The sequence below is a fragment of the Antrostomus carolinensis genome, unplaced genomic scaffold, assembly GCF_000700745.2.
Source record: "Antrostomus carolinensis isolate BGI_N321 unplaced genomic scaffold, ASM70074v2 scaffold4538, whole genome shotgun sequence".
Classification (NCBI taxonomy): domain Eukaryota; kingdom Metazoa; phylum Chordata; class Aves; order Caprimulgiformes; family Caprimulgidae; genus Antrostomus; species Antrostomus carolinensis.
Window position 1 is genome coordinate 60,772 of NW_010335373.1, and position 10,061 is coordinate 70,832.

The 10,061-nt window shown below is 43.4% G+C and overlaps 1 protein-coding gene across 1 annotated transcript; it reads right to left on the minus strand.

The window, feature by feature from the left end:
• Nucleotides 1-1,319: 1,319 nt before the first annotated feature.
• DACT1 (dishevelled binding antagonist of beta catenin 1) lies at nucleotides 1,320-8,640 on the minus strand. The gene is made up of 3 exons (XM_010174530.2): nucleotides 8,502-8,640; nucleotides 6,732-6,887; nucleotides 1,320-4,339 (listed from the first exon to the last, which is right to left on the minus strand). Exon 3 carries the CDS (start codon nucleotides 4,323-4,325, stop codon nucleotides 2,481-2,483), a length of 1,845 nt encoding a protein of 614 aa, XP_010172832.2. The 5' UTR covers nucleotides 4,326-4,339; nucleotides 6,732-6,887; nucleotides 8,502-8,640; the 3' UTR covers nucleotides 1,320-2,480.
• Between the last annotated feature and the right edge of the window lie 1,421 nt (nucleotides 8,641-10,061).

A 10,061-nucleotide genomic window follows, 5' to 3' on the forward strand; every position in this document is an offset into this window, starting at 1 on the left:
GGCACGATTAAGAGATATTCTAGGAAAGAAACTGCTAGCTTCGACAAGCTTCTTGACATTCCCTTCGTTTGATATAACACCCGTCAGTTATTAATGGGAATGCATGAAGCTGCTGCTTAGCCTTAGCAATGCCATGTTTAATAATAAATATTACTTCTTTCCCCTCTCTGCAGTGGCAGCCAGTAATTTCTGGACAAATTATATCAATATATTTTTTTATATATTTTTATATATATATACATATATATATACAAGTTGCCCTTCCATGTGTAAAGCAATGGGAGAGTTATGACCAGATAAGGTGAGTTACAGCTTTTCCTGTATCATGGGAGATGGAAGTGCAAGGACTTTCTGGGTCACTGAATCCAGAACCTTGTGTCTATACTGCGAGACCCCTTATAGAAACTCACATTGCTCTGTTAAAAAAAGGAAAAATATAATTTGGCAGAGACATTTGATAGGTAGATTTACTACACTGCAGATTAAAAAATAAAATCTGCCACTTAGAAAAAGTGTTACCACTGCCTCAGAAGCTGCTCCCAGAGACATTTAATTCTGGGTGGATCCCTCCTTCCTACATTTGCAATGCAAGGAAACCTGAGAAAAAAACGTACTCTGCGTTTCAGATGGGTGACAGCAGGAAGGACACAGAGGAACCTTAAAGGAAGTTGTCTGCTCAGCAGATCTTGCTATCGGAACAGACAGGCTGCACACATATCCCTGAAATTCATACCAGTCACATCATCCATGCCATTTGTGCAATTGTGCGTCCACTGCTTCATGGATGCCAGAGCAGAAGATGAACCTGCAGAGACCAGCTCATCCTCTGGGCCTGCTCCACCAGACATACATGCACCATAAACCTCCAGCCTTCCCACCAGGCAGCTTGAAAGCCGTTGCTGCAAAGGGAAGCAGTGCTGTCTATGGTTAGCGCCTTTCTCCTTTGCTGGCAGAGACTCACCTCCAGTCCTATGGGAAGAAAAAGACTGAGACAGAGACCAGTGGGTGACACAATTGTCACTTCTTTCCATAACCTCATCAGGGTTGCAATACAGTCACCATACCTAAAGAAAGCACCAGAGACAGCAAGTCTATGCTCTCCTCCACACAGCTCGAGCTCCCAGAGCACATGGCTTTTGGGGATTCATTTACTGGACGTTTCAGAGGGACACCTGTTGCTTACACAGATCCATTTGGTTACAAAAACCTACCATCTGCCTCTGTCTTGTACCAACCAAAGTCTGCAAGCACCCTGAGAGTGAAGAGGATTAATATTACATTTCCATCTGCTCTGCAACATGAGCTGTCCATAAGCAACAACCTGAAGATGCCTCTGAGCTCCTAAATCCCACCTTGCCCTTAAAAAAATACAAGTTATAGGAAGAACAAGAGGAGCCATGACAATCCAGTTCCCTCAAAGCACAAGTCACATCCACAGTAACATTTCAAACTTGCTCCATTTCCTGCATGGCTAAATGCAGGGAACATTAACAGGTCACAACAAAGAGACATCTAAGTGGTGACAAGGCCAATATAAAACCATTGCCTGGGTCTGCACCAATGTAACAAACTTTAAAAAAGTATTAAAACAGACTGTTTATTACAGCATATGATGTGTTATATTAATTTACACAATGATATATATATATAAAAACAGCCATTGATGATGTACAGTAAATTGGACATCAACAGGAATATTAAAACTACTGATACTCATGCACGTGACATGCTTATGGTTTTTTTTTTTTCCTTTTTCAAAAGCAGTTTTACACAATATACTGAAGTTACTAAGCCTGGGTCAACTGCTCCAACAGTTTACTCTGAACACCACTGCGATCCGCAGCGGGACTCCCAGGAGATTGGAGCAGAGTGCACTCCAGAGAAGGCGACTTAACCTTGGAGACAGATTGAACAGGAGCCCTTTTCTGGTGGGGAAAGGCTGGGGGAGGACAGGGGTGAGTTTCAAGAGGAGAATCAACAAGAAAAGAGAAAAAAAACCAAACAAACAGGCCAGACTATCCAGAGGAAGAAGTTCAAGATGTGGCAACAGGAGCAGCAGAAAGGGACAAGAAAAACATGACAAACCACCCACACTCCCTCCCCTTTATTCCCTTAAAAACTTATGACCTTAAGCTGTCGATATCCTCTATAAGACCCAGAACTAGAAAAACTAGGCAAGGAAGATCCATTTCCAGAAACATTTGCCTTTTTTTCAAAGCCTTCTGATACCATGCACTGGAGGCTGTTCACCACTGAAATGGCAGTGTTATGTTGGGTTTTTTTTAAACGAGTATAATGGTCTTTTATTTCCACGTAAAAGGCACTAATATCCACCCAAGTTCTGAAGACAAGTGACATAATTTACCTTAAGTTTTAAATATTTGTATTAAAAAAAAAAAAAAAAAAATCTGTGGAAATATGTACACAAAAGCACCTTGCTTCCAAAAGCAGAAGCAGATACATTCTACCAAGTCACCTCACTAAACGGTTGTCATGAGCTTCAGGGAGCCCGACCGAAAGCGAAGGATTTTCTTCTTGAGGTTATGGGAAGCTTTGATTTTGACAAAAGCCTTCGCCGCATTTTCATGCAGCTCCGGCGCCGTGACCGTTTGGATGGGGAGGGTCTGGACAAACTGAGACCAAATAAGACCCCCACTCTCATCAGAGTCGCTGGTGGTCGTGCTCTCCCCTACAAACTCCACCTCGCTCAGGCTCGACTCGCTGTCTCCAAAGCAGTTCGTTGTGTAGTTGCTCTGCTCGTCCTCACTCGTGTCCACCACGGTGGAGTGGAACAAGGACTCGCACTCCGCTGAGTACTCCGAGTCGCTGGCCACGTAGGCATACGGACTGACATAGGGCAGGGGGACTTGAGAGTAGACCCCCACACCTTCCCGCCGGTTCCTCCTCGCCCTCCGTAGGGCCTCCTCATAGGAGATCTCTGCCGACGACTTCCCCCGGCGGTAGTCGGCCCGCTTGTGTTTCGGCTTGGCCACCACAACCTCTCGGCCGTGCCCGTGGGATCGGATGGTGGATTTATGCAGGCCAGCCTGCCGACTCTGGAGACCCGACTCCGGCTGCAAGCTGCTGCCTCTCTTCCCCCGTGAGGAGGGTTTTTTCAGTTTCTTATTTGTATCCAACTCATCAGGAAAGCGACATTTCTTGCCGACCGGCTTGGTTTTCTCCCGCAAGGTCTGTGAACTGTTTTCCAGCCCGTTGGCAAGGTGGGGTCGGTGTTTCAGCGCAGAGCTTTTCAAAATCTTGACGTTTCGGGTGCCTTTGTGAAGCTTCACGCTTTGTTGCTGGGCTGGTATGTACTGGGCGTTCACCAGCAACCCATCATCCAGGCTCTGGGAGGAAGAGCCCTCGCTTTTGAAATCCAGCGCGGGTCTGTCCTCGACAGCAGGTGACGAGGAGCGAGCTGCCTGCAAGCTGCTCTTCAGTAGGATTTTTTTGGGAGGCTGGTTGACCCTGTTCTCTGGCTGCAGCACCATGGGCTTCCCTGGGCTCTCTTTGGGAGATGCAGCAAAGAGTTGGCCGTTCTCCTTGGGGACGTCTCCCGTCGTGGCCACTGCATTGCGGTTGAGCTCCGGAGGCACCGGTTTGGTGCCCCGGGGCAGGTGCTTGCTCGGAAGTTCGCTCGCCGTGCTAGCCGGGAAAGCTGCTGGCAAAGGTGCCTTCCTACTCTCCAGCTGCTCACCAGCCGCCTCCCTCGGCTTCTGCTTTAATGGGGAGGGTGCCGCATGGTCCAGAGCGGTGGTCCCACCAGAAGGCAAGCACGCTTGCTTGGAGCTCTTCAGGTTCACGACGTTACCGTGAGCCACCATCCCTGCAGGCTGCCTGACGCACATGCTTCCATGCCTCAAGATCCCTTTGGTGGGATCGGCGTTGAGACTTGTCCTGGGTTTGTTAGTCCTTACCGCATGAGTCTTTTTCTGAACCAGGCTTAAAATGTAACCATCTATCCTCTTGCTGGTGGAAGGGCACGGCGCTGGCCAGGAGCCTTGCGGGAGAAAGGTGTTGGCGGATTTTCCTGAGTCCGTTTCAGATCCGGCGCAAACATCGCTAATATCACAACCAAGCCTCTCCTCTTCTCGCTGGGGGTTTTCAGTCACGGAGAGAAGAAACATGGGACTCTGCACAGCTACCGCATGGAGTGGGCTGGGGTACCGGTAGACGTCGTTCCCGTTTTTAGACACCAGATCGCACTGGTACTTTGGATGTACATCTGCAACGACATCGAGGGAATTTGAGTGCGGTGTGGACAAAGAGCGACAGACAGAGCCTGCGGTCTGGTCCTCATGCTGGCCTTCCTTATTATAGTCCATCCAGCCTATGAGATCTGAAAGGTATTTTAGAAGAGTTTAGAGAGCCTGCCAGGGACAGTTCTGCTACGTTTTTCACGTGCTGCCAAGGACACTGGTCCCGTCTACACGTAGGATGTGACATTTATACTACAGCAGCGCTGTTCAGTCGACACCTTGCAACCACGGCTGCTGTTCAAGCAACATAAAAGCAGCACTGTTCTTCTGTGGGTCTCTTTGGAACTGCATCTGTGTAGGATTTGCCCTAATATGACTACATGGTTAAAAAATAACAATCATGGCCCTAATGAGAACGTTTACTTCGGTTTCAAACCTGTGCCTAGCTTGCTAAGAGCTTCCTATTTTACATCCAAGCCACCCAGAAGCCCATTAGGGTCTCTTACGTTTATATGTTACACATTTACCTGTAAAACTCACTGCAGGCCTCAGCACATATGGATTTTATACTTTACTTTGCTAAATCCAAAGGGAAACAAACAAAATATATAGACAAGAGACCAATTAATTGCTTTTAGCTTATTGACAAATTTAACTTCCAGATTTTTTTCAAGTATATTTTGGATCCAAAAATATCCAGATTTATTTTTATTGTTGCTATTATTATCGTCACTACTATTATTATCATCATAATTATTTTATAATTATAATAATTTTATAATTATAATAATGCTAATACTAAGAATAACAGATGCTCCTTTTGAGCAATAAAAGGTTCGAGAATTGGAAAAAGGCATCTTTTTCCACACAAGTACAAGGAGTGCAGGTCAATCCAGCTGACATCCTAGCCTTGGCTCTGCAAAGAGAATTCTCTAAGAGAAATCCAGTGCGTTTCAAGATGCATGAGTCAGATTTAATGGCTAAGGCATTTCCTTGGGAGGTAAGCGACCTTAGGAGCAGGTCTTCAATCCAAACTAAGATTATTACTTTCTTAAGCTTATGTTGCCCTTGTCTTCTTGGGTAGGGGTACAATCTAAATGTAGGGGTACAATCTAAGTAATCTTTCCGGATCACTGTCAGTCCTGTTTTCTACCTTTGGGCTAGAAACTTCATCTAGGGTACTCAAATTTGAATGCTCAGTGCTCATCACTTATCTAAAGCTTATTTCAACAGAGATCTCACAGGCTTTGATGAAACTAGCTGATAGATGTGATCCTGTGTGGGCAGGAGAGGAAGAATAGGGCAGTTAGGAGGAGGAACGTCCTCCAGATCACCTCAAAGTTTTCCCACATTTCCTAAATTCTATGTCAGGAAACGCTGCAAAAAAATACTTCTCTGAAGCACACTAGTTTGTGAAATTTCAGCTCTAAAAGTGAGATGGTATGATTAATGAGAGTTTTAGGTTTTCATAATGTATACATAAAAAACCAGCAATGCAATCTGCTGGAAATCCTTATGTATGGGGTTTTTTTTAATGTATGGTTGATGAAAATCACATACACCTTACAACAGAGAGCATTACATTACCTCAAGCTGCTCAAAGGATAACTTAGAGGACTTCTCAGCATCTCAGAATGAATGTATACCAGGCTCTACTTTTCCACTTCAGAATTAGAAGAACTTGCATTATTTTGTCCTTGATTCATGACAAATCGCTTTAAGTTAAGCTTAAAGAGCAGAATGGAAATTGGAATTACTATGGTTTGGAGCACCCTCATAACCCAGAATGAACTAAGGCTTTTGAATGAGTATGGCTGCAATCAACAACGCTTGATCATAAAAGTCCTACTGAAATGTCCTTCCTGGGCAACAGACAGAGGAGGACTCCCTATTTAACCATCCCACATATTAATGCTGGCATCTTCAGCCTAATGTCCAAGAAATTGAGCAGCTCTCTGCCAAGGAGACAAATTTTTTTTTGCCTGTTCACGATGTCTATGTGCCTATACCACATAATTGCAGGACACATTTCAGCACGGTCACCTGGGGGTTGAAGACAATTGGAACTGACAAAATGATTGCTACAAACAGATTGACATTCATCTTGACCTCCTAAAAGCTGTAGCTAGCTCCTTACTCTGTCACTTTAATGAAGACATAGCTGTTGAGGTATCTTTAATTATTGCTATTTAGTTAAAATGTTTTTCTAAAGGAAACCATGAGGATTTAGCCGACTAATGTGTTGATGTGCATAGGTACCACTGCCCTCTACTGGGTAGAGCAGCTGTCATAGTTTCCCATGTTCTTTTCATGTGTTCAGAGTGACATATTCACATGTAAGGCTGGACTAGAGCAGGGTAAATGGTCCTGCCTCATGACCCATGTACGTGATAGGCACTGGAATCTTTTCAGAGCACAATACATCAAATGAAAAGAAGAAGGGTTAATCCAACCCAGATACTCCTGAGGCAATACTTCCAAAGCCAAAGCCACCTCCTGGAGTATGATGTATTCGACCTGCTTTTACTATACCTGCAGATTTAGGGCGTCCATCTGAGATATTCAGTGTTGCCTCCAAAGGGCTGCAAAAGCAAGTGCTAGAATGGCAACTGGATAAACACTCACTGAAGACAGAGTTAGATGAATTGGAGAGAGATCCAGAAGCTCCATCACTCAGCTCATAAAACCCTATAAAAATAAGAGTTTGGATTTATATTAGTTATGTCTACACAAAGTTGGTTGTGTATTTCTGTCCCTAGAAAGGCACTCAAGCTCATTTTTATGTTGGTTTATTCTATCACAATGAAGTTACTGGATTTCATTCAGTCACCCAAAAAACAGTGCACAATTTAGTAATATCCTGGTTGCTACGAAGGATTCCGTTTAAAAATAAAGCACTTAAAAATAAAAAAGCAGAATTTTACTTCACATATGAAATTTTAAACTTTTTTTTTAACCTTTCCAGGGTTGGGGTTTTTACCCTTTACAGGAGTTTTCAGATTTTAGCAAGAAGGATTCAGGCTGTGTTTGACAGCCCGCTCATTTAATAAGTGTACTATACTTCCAAGACAGACTCTCCAGCTATTACTTGCCTACAAAATTTTTACCAAGTGTTAGGCACAATGCTATCCCTTATTTTCCTCAAAGTTCTGGAGATAAATATAATGTTCAATGATGACACGAAAGAAGGAAAACTGTAAACAACGTGCAGACACAGAAAATTTAATTTCCTGATGAATTGGGATTACTCAAGAAAAATATGACACACCATAATCAAAATCTAAACTGTATATTTAGGAATAAGGAATGCAGGGCATGTCTACAGAATGGGGATGCATTCTGGATAACAATATTCCTGAAAAGGACTTAGTCAGCGTGGAAAAGCAGCTCAATCAAGCTTAATGATATGGCAAAAAAAGCTAATGAGATTGTTGGATGTACAAAGTGACTAATGAATAGCAGCAGGGAAATTACTTCAGCAGTCTATACAGCACTGGTAAGAAAGACATTGGAACAGTGTACCTAGTCCTTGACTCCAGCACGCTTAAAACAAAGCTGAAAAATTGGAAAGTGGCCATAAAGCTCTTTAAGAGCTTGGAAAAATGCCTTAAAACAAATGACTTAATGAACTTGACCTGTTTAGCTCATCAAAAGAAGTCAGGAATTACACTGTATAGCACCTCCAAGAGGAGAAAAAGCTGGGTACTAGAAAAGACCTTAGTCTATGAGAGAAAAGCATATAAAAAAACCAGTGCTGGAACAAGTCAAATTCAGATCAGAAAGGAGCAATGGATTTAACAATTGCAAGTTGGTGGATTCTCTACTTTTTAGTCTCTTCAAAACAAGTCTAGATGTCTCTAGGAAAGGTTCCCCACAGTTAAATACCACTTACTGGTTTCAACATGGTTAAAATGGGATGAAATGCAATACAAAGGGGATCAAATTGTTTGATTCAGTGTTCCCTTCTGGCTGTGAGATCAACTTTGACATCTTATTTCCACTGCTGGTGCTTCCTTTCACCTCCTTCAGGAGTATTAGAACTTTTTGAACTGATTTTTGGATGGCCTTGAATTAAAAAAAAAAAGGCTCAAACACTAAAAAATCTAATTAAGCTTGAAATATTCCTCTGAATATGTTGTCTCCAAACAACAGCCTTTCTAGTGGAAGGTGAATTTTGCTAGTAGACATTAATTATGAGAGTATGAATGTGCTATAGACATTTACTGTTGTAGTACTGAAAGCTACAGCCAGTTCAATTCCAGGTACCAAGGGAGGCTCCATTTTGCTCAATATTGGCCTTACCTGAACTTGGACGACTGTCTGTCTCAAGGTGTTCATCTGTTGTTTTTTCCACGTCCAGGCGGAGATCACTTATTTGCTTATCTAGCTCTTGTAACTGATTTAGTAGGCCGGCATCCCTCCTCCTCAAGCAGTTCTGTAAAACAAGACAAATAAAATCAGCTCCTTCAGTGGGGCAGATATGAAGTGGCTTCAAAGACAATCAGCCTTCTCCACCTGAGCATCGTGGGAATACCTTGTCGATATTATTTTATTTAAAAAAAAATAAAATAGAATGAAGCCCTGAAATTCTAGATAGACACGCTGGATGAATACCTAACTGAAGAATTTTCAGGCACTTCATTCCAGCCTCTTCCAGCCAGTTCTACATAAAGAACACACTCCATAATTTAGGAAGACCAATGCACTATGTTGGCAAAGCACTCCTTTGCAGGACCACAGCTGTAACAACAAAGCTGTATTGAATGAGATGGTCAAACCAGACCTGGGCACGTGAAACAGGCTACTTTGGTGAAAGGACAGCTTTGCCAGTGTAATAGGGGATGTTCACCACCACAGTGATGTTAGTCAAAGATCACATCTGTTCATACAATGGGACGAAACAGCTCTGCCAACAAGTGCCTGTCGCGTGGGAACCGCCTTGTTCTGCGGCACACGATGAGCTTATAGTCTGCCATAAAGACAGCCAGATTCCCAGGGCTGGGATCACGGCCCTTTTATTAGTATTGCAGTGCAGCAGGAAGGAAGAGTAATTCTTCCTCTTGTCCCATTACAATTGTATAAAATTGCTGTGAGATGAATTTTAAGGCTATTTTATGAAGGTAATTTGATGGCACAAAATAAGCAATAAGAAATTATTTTGTAAGGCACTCATTAACCCACGGTCAACACAATCAGTTTCCCTGTGTGTATTATAATGTTGCTTATCCATCATCTGTTCAGCTTCATACCCTTTAATTGTTCTGGCTTTGGGGAAAGTGAGGGAGGCAAGAGGAAGGTTGATGTCTTTTTTTTTTCAAGTGCATCCTTTAATCAGTGCCCAGCGGTGCTCTGATACACTCATCACAAAGAGTTTTGATGCTCATAACTGGACTAGTTCTAAACACATTAAATTCAGGACAATCTTTCCCCTGGGGTGGGCCAGTCCTTGGGCAAAGGGAAAGCAAATGCTAATAGTATTAGCGAGGCTGTTTGAAGATGTGCTGGCATGTAACACCATCCTTGGAGAATCAAAGGGGTGAATCCCAAGTGTTCTCTGGGATTTCTGCCGGGAATTGGGAGCTGGCTGGAGGCCAGGTTGGCAGAGGGGATGGGTTCAAGCGGTAACTCACTGCGCCACCTCCTGCCACCACTGTCCCCCCTCCCCCAGCCAGCACCGCATCTGGTTCCAATCTGCAATGTCAAGTGCACAAATTAAAGTGCTACCACAAATCCCTGGGTTTTGGGGGTGTTTTGGGTTTGGTTTTTGGGGTTGGTTGGGCGTTTTTTTGAGCAATGATTCCCTGGTCCTTCACTACAGCTCTTTGGCAACCAGCCCTTTTTCAGCAATAATATAATTTATTT

Coding starts and splice junctions, on each gene's coding strand:
- DACT1 (XM_010174530.2), bottom strand. CDS start 4,325: ATGGACTATAATAAGGAAGGCCAGCATGAGGACCAGACCGCAGGCTCT.